Genomic DNA, 20,753 nt, shown 5'->3' with positions numbered 1-20,753 from the left:
TGCGCACATGAGAGGCAGTCCCCCCCCATTTTTTGCATGATTTTTTCATCCTCCCCAGGCTCCAGAGGCTTTATAGGAGACTGGGGAGGGCAAAAACAGCCTCCCATGCCCCCCCCCTCCTGAGGCCCTTCAGAGGCTTCAGGGGCCTTCAGGAGGCTTCCCTGAAGCCTCTGGAGGACTAAAAAGGACCCTACGAGCAAACCGGAAGTCACCTCTGGTTTGCTCGTAAGGTCGGTTTAAGCCGTCCGGAGGCTTCAGGGACCTTCAGGAGGCTTCCCTGAAGCCTCTGGATGGCTTAAACCGGCTCTACAAACAAGCCGGAAGTGACTTCCGGTTTGTTATGTCCTAGCCTTGGAGTCGTGGCTTCGTCTCCGAGGCTCGCCATTGGTTGAGATGCGCGTGTGTGCCAGAGCAGGAGAGTCTCTGTTCGCTGATTGGCTAACCGCAGGACTGCCTGCATATAAATTGCTGTCAAGCATGAATTGTTCTTTTTCTTGGGTTTTGAGTTGCTGTTGTGTTAGCTGTTTAATAAAGTCATGTTAGTCAGGCCTTGCCTCACCTCAGTCATTGCCACCCATCAAATTTAATACTGGCAACGAGGATGGGATCCTGTTGAGGTGTAGGAAGAGTGTGTCACATAAGGCAGACTTTCATTATTATACAAGGCTCCCTGCTAATCGCTGAGGCAATCTCCTCAGATCATGTCTCCCTCAGAATGGCCACTTTGAGCAACTTCGCCCCGTTTGAGCCAGCGTTGGAGTCCTGGGAGGCTTACATTGATCATTTTGAATGCTTCCTCGAGGCAAACCATCTGACTAATCTGCCCAGTGAGGGAAAGAGGGCTCAGTTTTCGCCAAGCTGAACCTCGCCCAAGCATACCAGCAGCTCCCCGTGGATGCTGCTGCTGCAGAAGCACAGACCATCGTCACCCACAGGGGAGCTTTTAGATGCCGGTGACTCCAGTTTGGGGTCAGTGTAGCCCCGGGCATTTTCCAGAGCCTCATGGAGCGACTGCTCCATGGCATTCTGGGGGTCATCCCGTACTTTTATGATGTGCTTATTTCCATCGGAAACAGCACTGAACTCATGGCGCGGCTGCGTGCTGTCTTATCAAAGTTCCTGGAGGTGGGGTTGAAACTTAAGCCTTCAAAATGTCATATAGGGGTACACGAAGTGGAGTTTTTAGGGTATTTGATTGATGCCACAGGCATCCATCCGACCCCCTCTAAAGTTTTAGCCATTAAACAGGCTCCTGTACCCAACAATAAGGCCCAATTGCAAGCTTTCCTTGGCCTCCTCAATTTTTACTGTCTTTTTGCTCCATCAAGCATCTGTTGCAGAACCCCTGCATCGGCTTCTCGATAGTGGGGCTACGGGAGGTGGGTTGGAGGGAAGCAGCTGCTTTTATGGCCGTCAAGGACCTGTTAACTTCCAACGCTGTCCTCATCCTGTATTGTGACAACTTTCCCCTGATGCTCACTTGTGATGCATCTCCTTTTGGGGTGGTGATGTCCTGAGCCACAAGCTTCCTAATGGATCTGAGGCGCCCTTGCATACTTTTCCAGGACCCTGTCCCCTCCGGAATGCAACTATAGCCAATTGGACAAGGAGGTATTAGCAGCAGTAGCTGGAATTAAACGATTCCACAACTACCTGTACAGATGTTTTTTTGAGCTAGTGACAGACCACAAGCCTTTATTGGGGTTACTAGCAGGTGATAGACAAACTCTTGTGATATTATCGCCTTGCATGTCCCGTTGGGCCGTCTTCCTTGCTGTTTACAATTATAAACTTGTCTATTGGCCTGGGAAGCAGGTGGGGCATGCTGATGCCCTAAGCAGTTGCCCCCTGCTGGCATCCGGGGATGACCTGGATCCTGACCCCCTAGTTTTACTGATTGAGGACCTCCCAGTTCCCTTGACAGCCACAGATGTTGCCACTCATTCGATTAGGGATGCTACTTTGGCTCAGGTTTTAGACTGGGTAAAGAGGGGTTGGCCGCAGACGCCAGTTCCCTCACAGTTCCTGCCAATCAAACACAGGCAACATGAACTGTCGGTACTAGGGGGTGCCTGCTGTGAGCCATAGAATGGTCATTCCTCCTCAATTGCGGGAACCTATCCTCCACTGTCTGCACGAGGGGCATCCTGGGATAGTGAGGATGAAGGCCCTCAGTCAGAGCTACATGTGGTGGCCTGGTTTGGATCAGGATATTGCGCAGTGGGTGACTAGTTGTCAGGAATGTCAGCAGTCCAGGCCAGCTCCCCCCGTGGGAAAACCTAGGAAATGGGAGGACCCCAAGACTCCTTGGGTTAGGATCCATGTGGATTTTGCAAGGCCGTTCCACGGCCAAATGTTCCTGGTAGTGGTCAATGCACACTCAAAGTGGGTGAAAGTCGTCCTAATGTCATCGACCACTACCGAGGCTCTCATTAGGGTGTTGCAAAGGATGTTCGCGACTCATGGGTGCCCGGATGTCCTGGTGTCAGATAATGGCACCCAATTGACATCTGCATCTTTCCAGATGTTCCTAGCGGGTCACGGTATCTGCCACGTTCTGGTGGCCCCTTACCATCCCTCCAGCAATGGCAAGGCTGAATGGATGGTGCGATCTGTTAAAGAGTCCCTAGCTAGGCTAGGGCCAGGGGATTGACAGGCCCGAATTGACAGATCCCTGTCAGTGCAGCACACAGTCCCAAACCAACCACAGCCCTGCAGAGCTGATAATGGGCCGCCGCCTCCGGACTAACCTAGATCGACTTCACCCCAGCTACTGCAATGACAAACCTATTGTCAACGATAACCCCGCCAGAGATTTCAAAATGGAGGATCTGGTTTCTGCACGGAACTATGGGGGTGAGCAGGGGTGGTTACCGGGATGCATTCTGCAATTAACAGGTCCCTGCTCTTACAGGGTTGCCCCCCCTTTCTCTCTCTCTCTCTCTCTCTCCCTCCCTCCCTCCCTCCCTCCCTCCCCCCCTGTCTCTCTTAGCCAAGGGGAAAGGAGAGGCAACAGTTGCACCATAATGAAAACAAGTAATTTAGCTTTATTATTTTAAAGATTAACCCTCAAATTTTTGGCTTAAGTTCATTCTGACTTATCTTCACATACATTCCCCCCATGACTCTAAGATGTTTTTGAGAATTGGCTTTCTGATTTAAGCCAATCTTCAAGCTTGGACTAAATATTAAATGGGTGACTTTTGCAAAATCACTTGCCAGCAAAATTGCAGCAACTATTCCATGCAGTTTCCAGGAATCAAAAAATAACTGAAGTGGGGGTGGGGAATATAGCCATGTTTCATGATTTTGTGTTCATTTTGTCTATGGAGATTCTCAAATCATCCAGATCATGGTTGTCCCAAAGTTGCTATTTCCAAAAGGAAACTGAAGTTTATTGTTTGTTTTTTGAAAACTGAAGAAGCTTCTTGGATGAGAAGTAAAATGCTTCCAAAAAAAGAAAGAAAACATCAAAGAAAGTCCAGTTGCCTGTTTTGTGTTGTCTTCTGCTTGTTCTCAATCCATGAGTGAAACATGCTTAAATTGCCTTTAGCTGTAGCAGCATTATAGTACTATTTACCTCTTATTGCAGTATTTTCCAAGGTAACAGTAACGTTGAAAATATCAAAGGGGCAGAGGGAAAAATAAACTCTAGAGAGAATAATCTGAGTGACAGACTTTAAAAAAAGAAGTGAGAAGGGAAAAATAACATATGATCCATGCCATTTGCAACTGGAGCTTCAATTGTGCAACAGCTTCATTTGGAATACCTGATTAGTTTTACAAACCTGAGTCTGAACAATATCAGACTTTTAAATCAGAAAGTATTGCAGACTTTCCAGAATTTCATTGCAAAACGCTTGGCAAGAAGAGAGATGATTCAGATGTTTTGTCTCCCATATACATATTGTATTTATAAACTAGCAGGTGTAATAGAACAAAACCACTCAATTGCTGTGATATTTGCCCATAAGAGAGAAACGTCCGTCTTTTGCATGACAGGTGCTTGAAAAGGCTCCATCTCACCTGCCTAATAATCTAACCAGAATGCCCCAGAAAGTTACTTAGTTGCTTGCATCATAGTAAACTGCTTACCCAATATTCCAATTCGTTTTGGGGTAATCAATAACTGATTACTATTTCATATATCAAAGCAGAGTTTATGTATTTCTGTATATCTTTGATGCTGTGTTTTTACTGTTGCTATTATCATTATTATGGTTTGTTGCACAGTCAGCCAAATGTTTAGGCTGGATTTGGCTTTTTTGTGAACCTGTCGGGTCCTTCATAAGGGTCTGGGATAAGATGTTGTTTCATGGTGTTAAAGGAATTGTCCCAGGAAGATTATGATGATGGTAATTTGTGTCCCGATGTTTGTGCCAAGATGTTTAGACTGGGCTTGGCATTTTTATTTACCTTTCACATCCTTCTCAAGACATAAAATAGGAAGATGTTCTTTTTTAAAGTTATTGTTGCTTGATATAAGCTGTTGCAAATAAAGTCCTCATCGTCGTCATCATCATCTACAGAAATATAATTCTGTTTTGCTATTATTGAAGGACTCTATTGAGTAGATCTCCACTTACATATCAGTTTTCTTTCATAGAATACATTCAAAGCTGCTCTGGATGATTGAAAATAGACACATGGAGGAACACCTTTATTATGGCCATAATATTTCCATCTACAGAAATGTTATGCCTGTTATATTCAATCAGTTTACATTTCCATACATAAATTATGTCTATTTACATAGAACTTCACATTTATAATTTTGCATTGGCTATATTACCTCAGTTACTTTTACACTCAGGCACAGCCTTATTCTAATGCAGAATAAATAGATACTGTATGTCATAAGCAAGCATACAGGAGGTATCAAAGGACAGCTTGTAAACAAATATGTCATTGTTAAAAATATGGCTACATAATTGATGATTGGGACTGCTCAGCAAGGAAGACCTGCTCTCATGTTCTATTTTTCAGAGACTTCTACCATGTTTGAAAGTTCTTCCCTGATTGGACCAAAAATTGAAGTGAGGTACGGGATGAAAGAAGAGAGGCACTTTTCAATAACTGCTCCTTCTTAATAGAAGGTCTTCTCCAATGAAAGACATTATTTTTCTGAATTAAATTAAGATTTTTTTTTCTGTTCTGTTTTTCTTCCACAGTTGAAGGTACCTTCCACAGTTAAATTAATATGGTTAGTTGCTGCTTTTGCTGAGAAATTATATTTGGTTTAAGAGCTTTCTTAATCTTAAGTTTATGATAGGTAACATTTTGGTGGTTACCTAATCCCCTCTGTGTATTTCTTCATACTGGCACCACAGGTCTGCTTTGGTTTCACTTGACAGAATTAAGGATGTTAGACAGTGGCTGATGTTTGCTTTCATAAATAGAACAGGCAGATCAGCATTGCTTGGTTTAAAATTATCTTTGGGCCTGCAGGCTAGCATGCATTGGGAAACTTAAAACACCCATTGATGCATTTTATAAACACAGTGCTTGATCACCGAAAAGAAGCATGATAGAATCCCCCGAGGAAAACATGGGAGAAACCATTACACGGAGTACAACAGCCAGGGTAATGAAAAAAGCTTTTTTGGAGGCTCTACAATCAAATGACTACAGGACTCTGGAAGAGCTTTTGGCTCAAAAACAAATAGATGTGGACACAGTGTTTGAAGTAGAAGATGAGAATTTGCTCCTGGCCTCTTACAAACAAGGTAAAAAGCCATGGCAGTGCTTCAGCTTGTGAAATATTTGAAAGAAGTTAGCTATTGCATGTTATGAGTATTTGCCCTTTGTGGGTTTTATTGTATTCAATAACCCTTCAAATCAAATCTGATTAAGCTATATGCTTGAAGCAAAATCATTTATAGAGACAGTGTGTGTGTGTGTGTGTGTGTGTGTGTTGTATGTGTGTATGTATGTGTTTGTGTGTAGGTGTGTGTACCTACACCCATGAAAATCTACGAAAACGTGTGTGTGTGTACTGTATGTATGTATGTATGTATGTATGTATGTATGTATGTATGTATGTTTTTGTAGATTTTCATGGGTGTAGGTATGCTGGTCTTGTTGTATTCAGGTCTTTTCCCGTGTAAGGTTGAGATTGACACCCCCCCACCAAGATTTATAGAAAGACGGCAGCTCCGACCACGCTTTAAGCCCAAAACCCAGGCTGAAGATGGCGAGTAAGACCTCGCTGAAACGTTGCCAAGACAATCTCAATCTTAAACAGGAAAAGATCCGAATACAACAAGACCAGCATAACTACACCTGTGAAAATCTACGAATATATATATATATATATATATATATATATATATATATATATATATATATATATATATATATATATATATATATATATATATATATATATATATATATATATATATATATATATGTCAGAATAGACAGAATTCTGACATGTGTGTGTGTGTGTGTATGTATATGTATATGTATATGTATATGTATATGTATATGTATATGTATATGTATGGAAATTAGCTGTATCCAGAAATTTTAGAAAGCCCTTTAGATACAACTTTTATAAAATGCAAACCATTGAAATTTGAAGCTGAACAAAACAGAGGAAGTTTTAATAGTGATAACACCAAGACATGAGGGAATTTTAGTCCTCAAGGATCTTTTTTCTGGTGACATTCCTGAGGAATAGATAGAAAAATCAAAAGTATGTTTTGTAAACATTAGAAAGTATGTCAATGACCAACAAATACAAATTTCTTGCTTTGGTTTGCACGCTGCTTCCATCTTTGGAGTTTTGCTCTAGGTCATATTTAAAATAGCTTAGTAAGAAATGCAAGAACCAATTTGGTGCAATGGTTAAGGCATCAGGCTAGAAACAGAGAGATTGTGAATTCCAGTCACACTTGGGCACAAAACAAATGGATGATCTTGACCCAGTTATTCTCATTCAGCCCTAGGAAGAAAGCAATGGCAAGCCAGTTCTGAAATCTTGCCAAAAATGAGAACTTATTCAGGCAATCATCTGGAGTCAAAGTTACACGCATGCATGCGCGTGCGCACACACACATCCACACAGACATACAGTACACAAGGAAAATCTGGCAAGAATAGAGAGCAGCAACATCACTACGATTACACAATGCGCTCTAACATGCTGCATATACTGTCTGTAGCAAATGAAGTAAAAGGGACAGATGTAATTGAAGGTACTCTTACAATATATTATGGAGTGTTACCTTCATTTATATGAACACACATATACAGGATTCTTAAAATACTTCTGTAGGATTATGAGCTTTGGAAAACACAGGACAGACTACATATGCTCACTTAAGTGATGTAATCAGGGGGGTGAGGTGGATTTACAATGGAGCAATCACCCACTTTCTGAGATGCTACTCAACTACCTCTCCTATACAATACATTGAAGAAATTTTTCAAGGTATGTTTTTCTTGAAAGCATTGACCTGATTCAGTTGGATCTGGCCCATTTTTAACTCAATCTCCCCCCTCCCAGCTTCTCCTACCATATCAAATATGTATTGTCCTGTTTGCAGAAAAGTATCTTGCTGATAGACAGAATTCTGACATTTTTTCTAGTATTCCATTGGCTTGAAGATAATTAACCTCTGTTTATGAGAATTTTTTTTTATCATAATAACAGTTCTTCTATCATACTATTTGCTTCAGTTTAAGTATTAAAAAGGTAAAGGTTTCCCTCGCACTTATGTGCTAGTTGTTCCCGACTCTAGGGGGCGGTGCTCATCTCTGTTTCAAAGCTGAAGAGCCAGCACTGTCCAAAGACATCTCTGTGGTCATGTGGCCGGCATGACTAAATGCCAAAGGTGCACGGAATGCTGTTACCTTCCCACCAAAGTGGTCCCTATTTGTCTACTTGCATTTTTATGTGCTTTCGAACTGCTAGGTTGGCAGAAGCTGGGACAAGTAACAGGAGCTCACTCCATTACGCAGCACTAGGGATTCAAACCGCTGAACTACCGACCTTTCTGATCGACAAGCTCAGTGTCTTAGCCACTGAGCCACTAGTTGAAATAGTACTCAACAGTTAAAGAGAAAACCACGTGACACAGTCATCTAAGCTTAAAGCCTGTGCTGTACAGGTAATTCTTGACTTGCAACAGTTCATTTAGTCACCATTCAAAGTTACAAAGGCACTGAAAAGAATGACTTACGAACATTTTTCACACTTAAGACTGTTGTAGCATCCCCACGGTCATGTGATCAAATTTCTTGAGGAAACACTCTTTCACTAGTCCAGAGGGAAGCACTCTGCTTTTCCAACACCCATCACCAATCCTTCACTTACAACTAAGTCATATTTACTACACTTTTGCAACTAATTCATATTTACTACAGTTGTGGTCTCCTGGGATCATGTGATAACTTTTTGTAATCTTCTGACAAGCAAAGTCAACGGGGAAGCCAGATTCACTTAACAGTCGTGTAACTAATTTAACAACTGTAGTGATTCACTTAACAATTGTAGCAAGAAAGGAAGTAAAATGGGGCAAAATCCATTTAGTAAATGTGTAATTTAGCAAAAAAAGTTGGGCTCAACTATAGTTGTAAGTCGAGAACTACCTGTATCTTATAATTCATCCTTTAAGATACTGGATTGAAAACCAACCACTGGTCAATCTAATTTGTTTGTGTTGATTGGAAATGGAAAGCATAGTGTAATCCCAAAGGGTAATAAATATATAGTTTAGTTCTTTATCATGAAGATACAACACTGTATCTTATACCACTGCCTCACTGCCTAATAATCAATTTTGGTTTCTTGGTTTTTCTCCCATATATTTGAATAATTTCACTGTTGCACAATTTTTATACTGTCTTTTCTGAGATGGATAATAAATATTGTCCCTTTTATAGTATACCACTGTGTTTCTTTGGAATTAGTGCAGAGAATTATGAAGCCCTTCTATTCCTTCTCTGTTGACTTGTTGGCTCACTTGCATACCATCCTTGTCACTGGGCAAAAATACTTGAATATGAAGACATCTTCATGTATGTCTCCGGTTTCAGGAAATGCACATAAGAGGTCCGGGTACACAGCAGAATAACATGGAACTTGGTTAAGGACAACCCTGTATAAACATATAAAATAATTTCCAATGGGTAATATAATTATATTCAATATTGCAACCTACAGAGGCTAATCACTTTTATACTAATCAGTAATTGGAAGATTTTGGAAAGCTATCATACAATTACTTTTGATTGTTTTCTCCAATTGAAACAGGATATTGGCTGCCTAGTTATAAACTGCAGCATTCCTGGGCGACAGGATTACATTTATCTGTTCTGTATGGACATCTGGAGAGTCTGACAGTCCTGCTGAAGCACAAAGCAACCATCAACTGCAGACCCAATGGGAAAGCAGCAATCCACATAGCATGTGAAGTTGCCAATCTGGATTGTATCAATATACTCTGCAGCCATGGAGCAAAAACCAACTGCTATTCATTGAGTGGGCTTGCACCCCTGCATTATTGTACTACAAAGTTATCTATGCCTTGTGCACAACAGTTAATTTGGAAAGGTAAGTTCAGTTGCATAAAAACAGTCATAATTTGAAGCTGCTGGGACAGAACTGCACAAATCATCATGGAGACCCAAGCAAATGTTGCACAGAAATATTGAACAAGTTCTGGTGTCTTCATAATTTTGTTTTTAAAACGTGAGTATGGATTTGATTTCAAACAGCATAGTAGTACGCTTCTTACCTCTGTTCCTCAAGAGCACAATCCCTCCAAATTAGTTTATCAATGATCAAATTGCACATTATGTTCCTTACGATGATGTAGTAGAGCTTGCTCCACTAGAAGGCAAAATGAAGTTGCTGCCTCAATTGGCATATAAAGTGAAATTGGGGCAGCTATAATAACTCAACTTTCCTCCCGTTCAGTGATTGGTTCCTACTGATTCGGACCGGTTCAGCCCAACCAGTAGTGATTTGGTGGCCTGGGTCGCTGGAACTGACAGTGGCCCAGGCCTGCCACAGCCCCAAACCAGTTCTCTGGTTGTTTTTTGCTTCTGTTTGCTCTTGTTTTTTGCTTCTGCGCTAGTGCAGAACAATTTTATAGCATTGCGCGTGTAAAGCGCACCTATGAGCGAACCAGCAGTAGTGTCTGCCTGAACTCACCCTTGCACCCATTGGTAGGTAAAACTGTGAGTGTGCTACATCATTTGTCTTCAGACAAATTAGGTGAATAAGTGGCTTACTGCCAATAGTCAAACCAGCTTGACTGCTAGGCAGTTGCTAGTATATATTTTAATGAAAGGAGGGCACCATTTCTTTTCCCTGTTACAGGCCGCTCAGTATTATTGGCTAGCTTAGATGATTTTAACGCTGCTAGCCCTTCTCAAAGTGTGACTTCCACATTGCTTGAACTTTACAGTCCATCATTTCTAGCCTGTGAGTCTGCAAGGTGGTTGTGTTGAATTCTGATAACGTTAATATTTAACTTTAGAAGATAGCAGTAACCAGAGATGAATCAAGTGCTCCAAAATGTTTTGCTCAAAAAAAAAAGCTACACTTTTTAATATTCTCTGCAGGTGTGTGAAATGCAAAGCAAAAATAAAACTAAGAAAACAAAAACCATAATTAGAATTATATTGAAAGTGGAGAAATTGTCTTCACTTCTACAGATCACCAGGCCTAGTATAAACTTGTCAATTTTCACTTACTTTGAAGGCTTTTTGAGACTTAAAGATAAAAGTTTCCTCTGTCCAGTAATGTCCAAATCTAGGGGGCATGGTCATCACTGTTTCCTAGCCATGAAAGCCACTGTTGTCTGAAGATACTAGTGTGGTCATGTGGCCAGCATGACTATATGCCAAAAATGCACAAAACATTACCTTCCCACCAAAATGGTGCCTACTTATCTACTTAATATTTTCATGCTTTTGAACTGCTAGGTTGGCAGAAGCTAGGGCAAGAATGGAACCCACCCTCTCCTGGTGCTTGGGTCTCAAACTGCCAATCTTCCGGTCATTAAGCCCAGTGTTTTAACTTTTATACCATCATGCTCCCTTCCTGGGACTTAGGCAACTGAAATGTTTTCCCATTTTCCTCATCAAGGTTGCTTATAAATCGATTTCCCAGGCATAAACTTCTAAAAAGTAATTCTTAAAAAATAAGAAAAAAAATAAATGAATAAAATGGATTGAAGCTGATTGCAGAGAATAGTAAACTGTTAGGTGAATAAAAAAAATATAATACAAAATGTGCTATCTTGCAAATCGGTGATAAATAATAGATTAGAAGAAAGAAAATACCTGTCATGGTATCATGAGAATGTATGAACTTGAAACTGTTTGTTTAGTGGATGGATTACTGGATCAAAAAGGAATATATTTAAAAGCATTAATGTATATATTAATACAGATTTTCCTGCTGAGAGATACTGCTTACTGAATTGGATAGAGGACAAATTAATGATGTCATATTTACTTTTTATGAAGTTAATAAAGTTCTTCCCATGTCCTGCTATTATCAATAATCAGGGGAATTTTTTTCCCATATGATGAATACTTTGTTGGCCAAATGTATTTATACTATTGTGATTAGATTAGGCCAGTGATGGCGAACCTTTTTTGGCTCGCGTGCCACAAGTGGGGGGAGCACAGGGGGGTCGTGTGCGGGCATGCCGCATCCATAATGCAATGTGCAATCCCCCAGTGCGCATGCGCGCACAAGAGGCGCGACCACCCCCATTTTTACATGCTTTTTTCACCCTCCCCAGGCTCCAGAGGCTTTATAGGAGCCTGGGGAGGGCAGAAAGAGCCTCCCACACACCCCTGGAGGCCCTCCGGAGGCTTCAGGGACCATCCGGAGGCTTCCCTAAAGCCTACGGAACGCTTAAAACGACCCTCCCAGCAAACCAGAAGTGACTTCTGGTTTGCTCGGAGGATCGTTTTGAGTGCTCCGAAGGCTTCAGGGTCCGTCCGGAGGCTTCCCTGAAAGCCTCTGGAGCCTGGGGAGAGCGAAAAATGGCTTTAAAAAAGGGTGAAATCAGCTGGCCAGTGCATGCATGCGTGCTGGCCAGCTAACAGGGCAGCACCTCGCGTGCCCTGACAAATGGCTCCACGTGCCACCTGTGGCACGCGTGCCATAGGTTCGCCATCACTGGATTAGGCTGTATCTGTGAAGTATCCTGAAAACATGGAATGTAGACAACCTTTTAGTTAGGCCATCTGATCAAATAAAAGAAATCTTAGCTGGTTAATGCTGTCTTATTATACACACACACACACACACACACACAAACACACACACACACACACATATATATCTTGTCAAGCATGTCGTTTGGTTACAAGTTTTTGTGCATCAATTTTTACAATTAGAAATAAAAAGGACCTGGATTTTGAGTGGGTATTTTGAATGGACAGGATTATTTTCTCCTCTCTGTGGAATTAATTGCTCAGTCATGCAACTTTCTTTGTTTATGGACATGGACGGTAAAGTGAACTACAGTTTATTCCCTTTAGTTTCAGGTCTTTCAAACCTGGATCAAGCTGCCCTGGATCATGTTCTAGGTTGGCTTAGAAAAGAATTAAAGCAGTATAATGAGTTCTAACCTCAGGGTTGCTATAGGTTTTTCCCACCATGGATGCTGTTTCCCCATGCAGGTACATTAAGTTAAGAAATAATAGAAATTTAGAAAGTCAACAACATGCCATTTTCTCATTTTTAGGATGGGATGAATTCATTGGAATCTTTCAATCCTTTTTTCCTGCTTCCAATACCCAAAAATCCCTTTTAATTTTGTCACCTGTTTAAACAACCAGCATACCAACTTAAAGCTGCAAAATACTGAAAAGCAGCAAAATGTTTGGATTTTCTGTATCTCTTGTTTTTCTTTTCTTTTCTGTGCCTTCATATCAGTATTTAGTCCTAGCAACTTTGCTTGGCGGGATTTTTTATGAGTGGTTTGCCATTGTTTTCTTCCTAAGACTAACAAAGGATAACTGGTTTCGCTCAAGGTCACCCAGCTGGCTTTGTATTTATGTCAGAACTACATTTCATGGCCTCCTGATTTTTACCATTATACCAAAGCAGCTATGATGCTCATTTAGATTTTTTTCAGTCCCAATAGAATAGAATAGAATAGAATAGAATAGAATAGAATAGAATTCTTTATTGGCCAAGTGTGATTGGGCACACAAGAAATTTGTCTTTTATGCATATGCTCTTAATGTACATAAAAAGACAAGATACATTAGTCAAGAATCATAAGGTACAACACTTAATGATAGCCATAGGATACAAATAAGTAATCAGGAAACAATCAATATAAATTGTAAGGATACAAGCAACAAATTTACAGTCCTGCAGTCATAACTGGGAGGAAATGGGTAATAGGAACGATGAGAAGAGTATTAGTAATGTAGTGAATAGTTTGACAATCGTGAGGGAATTATTTTTTTTAACAGAGTTAAAAACTCTGTTAAAAAAACTGTCCTTGTGTCTAGTTGTCTTTGTCTGCAGTGCTCTATAGTATTGTTTTGAGGGTAGGAGTTGAAACAATTTATGTCCAGGATGTGAGGGGTCTGTAAATATTTTCATGGCCCTTTTTTTGACTTATGTAGTGTACAGGTCCTCAATGGAAGGCAGGTTGGTAGTAATCATTTTTTCTGCAGTTCTGATTATCCTCTGAAGTCTGTGTCTGTCTTGTTGGGTTGCAGAACCAAACCAGACAGTTATATTGGTGCAAATGACAGACTCAATAATCCCTCTGTAGAACTGCATCAGCAGCCCCTTGGGCAGTTTGAGCTTCCTGAGTTGGCGCAGAAAGAATGTTCTTTGCTCTTTGCTTTTTTGATGATGTTTTTGATGTTAGGTGTCTATTTTAGGTCGTGAGATATGATAGAATCTAGAAATTTGGAAGTCTCTACTGTTGATATTGTGTTGTCTAGTATTGTAAGAGGTGGTAATATGGTAGGGTTTCTCCTAAAGTCTACCATCATTTATATGGTTTTGAGTGTCCAATGGTATCCAATCCAATGATAATCCTAAACTGTGATAACAATGGAGCTTTCGCAAAGCTTACAAGGTGGGAAATAATTCTGTTACATAGGCATGGATTGTCCACTTGATTGGACTGTTACTTCAATGGAAAAAGCCACCAAAAGAAAGCTCTTGTAGGAGACTCCGTATGACTTATGGTACATTTATTTATTTAAGAAAATTTATAGGTCCTTCCACTTACTCTCAGTAATTCTTGGTGGCTTATAAACACATACATCAAAAGACCAACAATAAAAAGCAATAGCCCCTACCCTGTGCCAACAACTGTCAATTAAATAAGTCAATTAATGGGGCTTCTGAGGCCTATTGGCAAAACCAGGTCTTCAGGGCCTTGCGAAAAAGTATTAATGTGGGAGCCAACCTAATCTCTGCAGCAGTTGTGGTATTCAGCCGATTTGGACCGGTTCAAACGAGCCAGCCTGTTTTCTCGCTGACATTTCATTATCCAAACTAGATAACATCATCTAGTTTCAATCTGTTGTTCCTGGTCCAGCCCTTACTAGCCTCCAATCACTGTGGGAGGAGGTCAGGGCAAAGGTGGGTTGCTGCTAATTCAGCCTGGATCGGGCGAACCAGTAGTAGCGGCAGCAGGAGGCTCCACCTATCTGCCTGAACACTTGCGCATGTGCAGAAGCATTGCTTGCGGGAGCAAACGCACGCAGGAACATGCCTGGACCAGTAGTAAAAAAATTAGCAACCCACCTCTGGGTCAGGGCATTGCTTAACATTAGCCATTTCTTTCAGTTTACTTCTTTGTTTGCTATACAAACAAAGCTGCCACTTTTAAAAATATTCAGAAATGTTAGCAAGTTCAAATATTGTAACAGGATAGTTAGCTAGTAGCTAGAAGACAAAAACCTATCATATCAGTGGTTTTGCATTGCATTGTCAATCTATACATTTCTAAATCCAATCCAAGCTTCAATTAAGTTTGAAGGTTCTGGATGTCCATGTTCCCTAACACCATTCATCTTTCTAAACCTATATGTAATTAGATTTTAATGCCATATTCAGAGGCATTTCCCTAAATCTCTCTATTAAAAGGAGTGACTTTTTGAATAAAAAACTATTTGATTTTTTTTTTAAAAACCATATAATTTTACTCTTTAAGAGTTTTCAGCATCTCTGATGTTTTTCTGATGTTTTTATATATTCATGATGATTTATTTTTGTTGCTGTAGGGTATCAACGCTCTGCCATCCCATCTCATTCCCCCCACCCTTTGTGATTTATATTCAAACAGGTGCAGATGTAAATATAAGATCAAACAATCAAGATGAAGAAACACCCCTTCATACAGTTGCTCGTTGTGGCATCCCTGAAATGGTAGCCTTCTACGTAGAACAAGGAGCTGTAGTTGATGGTGCAAATGCTCACCGAGAAACACCGTTGTCCTGTGCTGTTTACTGGGCCCTTAATGGCAAGGAGCAAACCTACAGCACAGATCACCACCTCATCTGCCGGATGCTCCTTGACTACAAGGCTGATGTTAATTCACGGGATGAAGATTTCAGGACTCCCCTCCACAAGGCAGCCTGGAATTGTGATCATGTACTACTAAACATGTTGCTTGAGGCTGGTGCTGAAACCAACCTGATGGATGATAATGGGTGTGCCCCCTTGCAATATGTCCTGAAAGTGACAGAAGTACGTCCTAGTGCTCAGCCTGAAATCTGTTATCAGCTGCTTCTGAATCACGGAGCTGCCAGGATATATCCACCACAATTCCATAAGGTGAAAAGAGGAAGATGGTGCATACTAATTATGTAGAGCAGGGGAGGGGAACAATGGCCCGTTTATTACTTTTAGACTTCAGCTCCCAGAGGCAGCATGACTGGCTCAAGAAATCTGGGAGTTGATGTCCACAAGTCAAAAAGGGGCCATCGTTCCCCCATCTCTGATGTAAAGGAATACATGTACCAGGATGGGATGGAGGTTTATTTTTTAAAAAACATGGTCCAATTAAATTTAAATATCTGATTGCAGAGCAACAGAATCCCAGAGATGTGATCTTGGTTTGGAATATGCTATTGCAAATTCTCATCAGATGTCTGCCATGTGGATCCTGTGATGTCAGATCAGAGGTCAATAGTTGTTGTTTTTAAATCACAATGCAGGCCAGGCACTGTGGCAGAAAAAAAAAATCTTAGAATGGCTAACTTTGTCAGAAATGTCTTTTTCCCCTCTCTTAAACATGTATCCTGGCAAACAAACATACATGGGCTAAATAAGAGAAAGCTTCTTAACTCTCACCAATTTTATTATAGAATGAGAATTCTATAATATAGCCATTATTGCTTCATTATATTTAAAAACTTAACAAAAAAAGACAGCAGTATCAAATCTTTTGTTACTTATTCCAATGTTATTTTTCTAAAGTTTTCCACAAACAATTTATATATGGAATATAAATATACATTTATATGTGGAATATAAATACATACATACATACATACATACATACATACATACATACATACATACATATATATATACACATACACACACACACACACACACACATACATATATATATATATGGATTTTTTATATGCAAGAAATGCATGCCACTTATAACTGGTCTGAGTTAAAGTTTAGCAGCAACGTGAATCTTTCCTAACCCAGTTCAACATCCTAATTGAAATGTGAGTCAGAATAGCACAAATTGAAAGGATCAAAAAAGTCCATCCTTTTCTGACAATTTTCCATAATTTGAATATTACTCATTGCTACTCCAGAGGTGATATTTAGCCGGTACTCTCCGGTTCGGGCGAACTGGTAATGGCAGCTGCGGGAGGCTCCGCCCCCACCCTCGCCCAACGTAATGTGCAAGTACCGTGCATGCGCAGATGCAGTGTGTGCACTCACATTTGCAAACCAGTAGGGAAGGTAAGTGAATCCCACCACTGGGCTACTCTCTATGTATAAGTGTGCCCAAATCTATACTTTGCAAACAGAAGTGTGAAGTAAGGTGTAGATATGCAGGTGCCACATCATACCACAGCTGCTTTTGGGACTACTTGCAACAAGTCTTTTCTCTTCAACTGTGAGGAACAGAAGCTGCAATATAAAATTAAAGAGCAGTAGGAAAATTCCTGGTGTGCTAAATTCTTCACCAGATGTAGAATCTATGACTCTACAGAATATAGGTAGTCCTAGACTTACAACAGTTCATTTAGTGACCATTGAAAGTTATAATGACCCTGAAAAAAGTTATTTATGACCATTTTGCTCACATATGACTGCTACACCATCCCATGGCCACATGCTCAAAATTCAGATGCTTGACAATTGAATCATATTTATGACATTCATAAGTATTTATGACAGATCATAAGTAGCCCTGGGAAAGTCCAGCACAACTTCAAACAGTTCCCTAAGGAAGCAGTCGTAATTCGAGGACTACCTGAGCTCTGTCCACCCAGAGGTGGGTTTCTGCTGGGTTGGCCTGGATTGGGCAAACTGGTAGTGGCAACGGTGGGAGGCTCCACCACCCGCCTGGATGCTTCTGTCCATGCGCAGAAGTGTCATGCATGAGCGCTCGTACGCACACAAACTAGTAGTTTAAAAAATGGAAACCCACCACTGTGGATCCACATGGGGTCAGGTGATCAACTTCTGCAAACTTCTGACAAGCAAAGTCAATGGAGAAAGCAGATTCACTTAACTAACTAACTAACTTAAGTGTTATTAACTTAACAACTGCAGTGATTCACTTAGCAACTATAGCAAGAAAGGTCATAAAATGGGGCAAAATTAACTTAACAAATGTTTTGCTTAGCAACAGAAATTTTGGACGCAATTGTCATAATTTGAGGACTACCTGTACATAGAGACATAACATCAATGACAGGCTTCCTAGAGAAAGATAGTTTGCTACAGGCACTGGAAAACACTAGTATCTTTAATTTTCCCCAGTAAAAGAGCTGAAATGAATGTAGCTATTATTTAAGGTTGGAATAATCCTTATCAGTTAGCATTTTTAAAAGATTAGATTTGGGGCAGGATGGCGGCAAAAGGCTGTGATGATGGCCATGACCATGTAATCAAGTCTCACCACTTATCAATGCAGATTGAAAGTGTCAGTTACAAGATCATGGTGACCATCTCAGCTTTCTTGACCTTATATTTACAGAGGCTTCTAAAGGCCGCAAAATGGCTTTCGGGAGAACAGTGACATCTATTGGGTAGTGATATGTTTCTGCTTATAGGTATTGCAAGCTTGTTGTTCCTATCCCAGAGCAGTTGAGGTGATTGTGAATACCTATGAACATATCAGGTGCACAACAAAATGGAGAACAGCTATACCTGATGATCTCTTTGAGGTAAGTAGTTTAAAAATACCCAACTAAATTAAGGGCAGTGAAGTCATTCGTTGCATTAGGCCATAAAGCTGGTTTCTGCTTTAATTTTACCTTAGCATGATATGTAAACCTAGCCAGGGTGATTCAGAATTCATGCTTTTAGCTTTGAAACTGAGATAAGTAAACCTGATCATTAAAGAAAATACAATTTTTAGTGTCTTTGTTGAAAGGAATATTTTGCCGAAGACAAATATTGGCAACCTGAAATAAAAGTTCTATACATTTATTTTATTTATTTTCAATTTTTTAAAACTCTGGCTACCCTCTAGCAACTCAAAGCAATATGCATAGTACTCTCTTCTATAATTTGATTCTAGTCAAGTTAACCTGTCAACTAGACAGTCATAAAAATATTGTTGATTTAAAACCATCCAGTTGTTTTTCTGGGGTCCAGAGAACTTAGATATGCAAAAACAAACTTATTCAGCCCATCTTCTTCCACCACCCTTGTCTCCCTATGTGAGTAGCCATTTTGAAAATCCTTCCTCTTCTCATCCAGTCAATATTAAAAAAATAAAGGGTCCAAACAAAAGTTTAATGAAAACTGCTAGGCACTTGAAAAAATAAAAGACAAATTTTAGCCAAAAGAGAATGGGGGAGAGAGGGTAGCGGCGCTATCGGTATTAAATTCCCAGGTGCATTCAGTTGTATCTAAAGCTATATTTGTTCTTGGGCATATTTTATTTTGCTGAATTGGGAGGCATGAGAAGAAGATTATATATTTAAGCAGAGAAGAAGAAGATTATATATTTAATCAACAAGAAGAAGATTATATATTTGAATAGAGATATAGAGAGCCTAGAAAGTAAAAATAGTTGGCTCCAGCAATAGATAATGGCAAAGCCTGGCGCATTTTCTTCCAGTGCTTTCGTGCATGGAAGAAAGATACTAACTTCAAACATATTTTGTTTTGTCTTTGCAGACATACAGAAGTTTCTATGAGTCCCTTTTTGAAGCATGTGCAAATACACCAAGATCACTAAAACACTTAGCCAGATGTGCTATTCGAAGAATATTGCTCCATAAATGTCACAAAGAAATCCCTTTACTTTTAATTCCATCAATACTAAAAAGGTATTTACTTTTGGAGCCAGAAGGAATAATATATTAAGATGCATAAGAGACATTTTCTGATAATTTAATTTAAAAGTGTTAGGATTCTATTCCCTTGGGAGAAGTTAAAATCAAGAAGCAGAGCTAATATTTCCTACAAAGAATATGAATTCATATATAGATATACTGAACTTTGAGCACAGATAATAAAATATTTCAATTCTAGCAGTTTACAGAAGCACAATAAATGAAATGAAAGAACTAAGAAAATACTTCTAAGGAAAGAGAGAGAAAAAAGTCCAACATGTGGGAAATGTTCTAAAGATAATTATTAGTTTTCTCCACCGATAGCTTCTGGTGTTCCATATCACCTTGGCCATATTGCATTAATATTGCAATTATAGGACTTGTAGTCCAATAATGCTGAGGCAACAGTCATGCAAGACTATTGTTACAAATGAAGGCAAATATACATATCCCAGGATAATGTTGTAGGATCCAATCAGTTGGTTACTGGGACCAGAGGTTTTGTCTTCCGAACTTTCGGACTTGTGTTGGACCCATCTTCAAGGAACTTCTCTCTAGCTCCAGCAAGAGTCCGAAAGCTCGGAAGAAAAAAACCTCTGGTCCTGGTGACTGTTCCAGATTGGATCCTGCAAGACTATCGTGAATGTTAATCCTTTCATTTTGAGACATGTTCTTCTCCCTTCATAAAATAAGCAAGAAATAATGAGAAAGCAAAGTTATTAAATAGTACATATAATCTTTTTTCCTTTTAATTATATTGTTGTGAGCTTTAATATATTTATACATTTTGATACAATGGTATTTATACAATATTAAACATTATTGACATTTTATTGTTTGAATAACAAGATATTGGGAATAAAAATAAAGATGTCATCAATATTAGTTATAATTTGGGATATCAATATTACAATATTGACTTTTTCATCCAAAATGAAGTGTAATATTAAGAAAGACTACTGCAGAATGCATTGAAATATATGTTATACAATAAAGGTTTCATTCTTGAACTGATTACTTACTCAATAGAAATCAGGACATTATCATCTAAGAGTAGCCCACAATAACATAGGTAGCAAATAAATGTAACAAATAAATTTAGCAAGTAAATAAATAAGAGAGGGATCCCTAACTATATTTAACATTGGAATTTGGGTATACCGTATTTATTCGAGTATAACGCGCAAAATTTTGTACCAAAAAAAGAAATCAAAGTGTGGGTGCGTATTATAAACGAGGGCTGGGGTGGGGTG

The 20,753-nt window shown here is 39.7% G+C and overlaps 1 protein-coding gene across 1 annotated transcript; it reads left to right on the top strand.

The window, feature by feature from the left end:
- Positions 1-5,435: 5,435 nt before the first annotated feature.
- ASB4 (ankyrin repeat and SOCS box containing 4) lies at positions 5,436-20,311 on the top strand. The gene is made up of 5 exons (XM_081969617.1): positions 5,436-5,726; positions 9,263-9,562; positions 15,300-15,790; positions 18,268-18,381; positions 19,343-20,311. Exons 1-5 carry the CDS (start codon positions 5,525-5,527, stop codon positions 19,529-19,531), a joined length of 1,296 nt encoding a protein of 431 aa, XP_081825743.1. The 5' UTR covers positions 5,436-5,524; the 3' UTR covers positions 19,532-20,311.
- Positions 20,312-20,753: the final 442 nt, after the last annotated feature.

This window comes from Natrix helvetica (genome assembly GCF_964273705.1).
Source record: "Natrix helvetica genome assembly, chromosome: Z".
Classification (NCBI taxonomy): Eukaryota; Metazoa; Chordata; class Lepidosauria; order Squamata; family Natricidae; genus Natrix; species Natrix helvetica.
This window is presented reverse-complemented; position numbering and strand designations above follow the sequence as displayed.

Bases quoted from the DNA above. Each gene is read 5' to 3' on its own strand.
- ASB4 (XM_081969617.1), top strand. From the start codon at position 5,525: ATGATAGAATCCCCCGAGGAAAACATGGGAGAAACCATTACACGGAGT. The intron at 5,727-9,262 runs GTAAAAAGCCAT...CAATTGAAACAG, and splicing joins CCTGGCCTCTTACAAACAAG to GATATTGGCTGCCTAGTTAT. The intron at 18,382-19,342 runs GTAAGTAGTTTA...TTGTCTTTGCAG, and splicing joins TACCTGATGATCTCTTTGAG to ACATACAGAAGTTTCTATGA.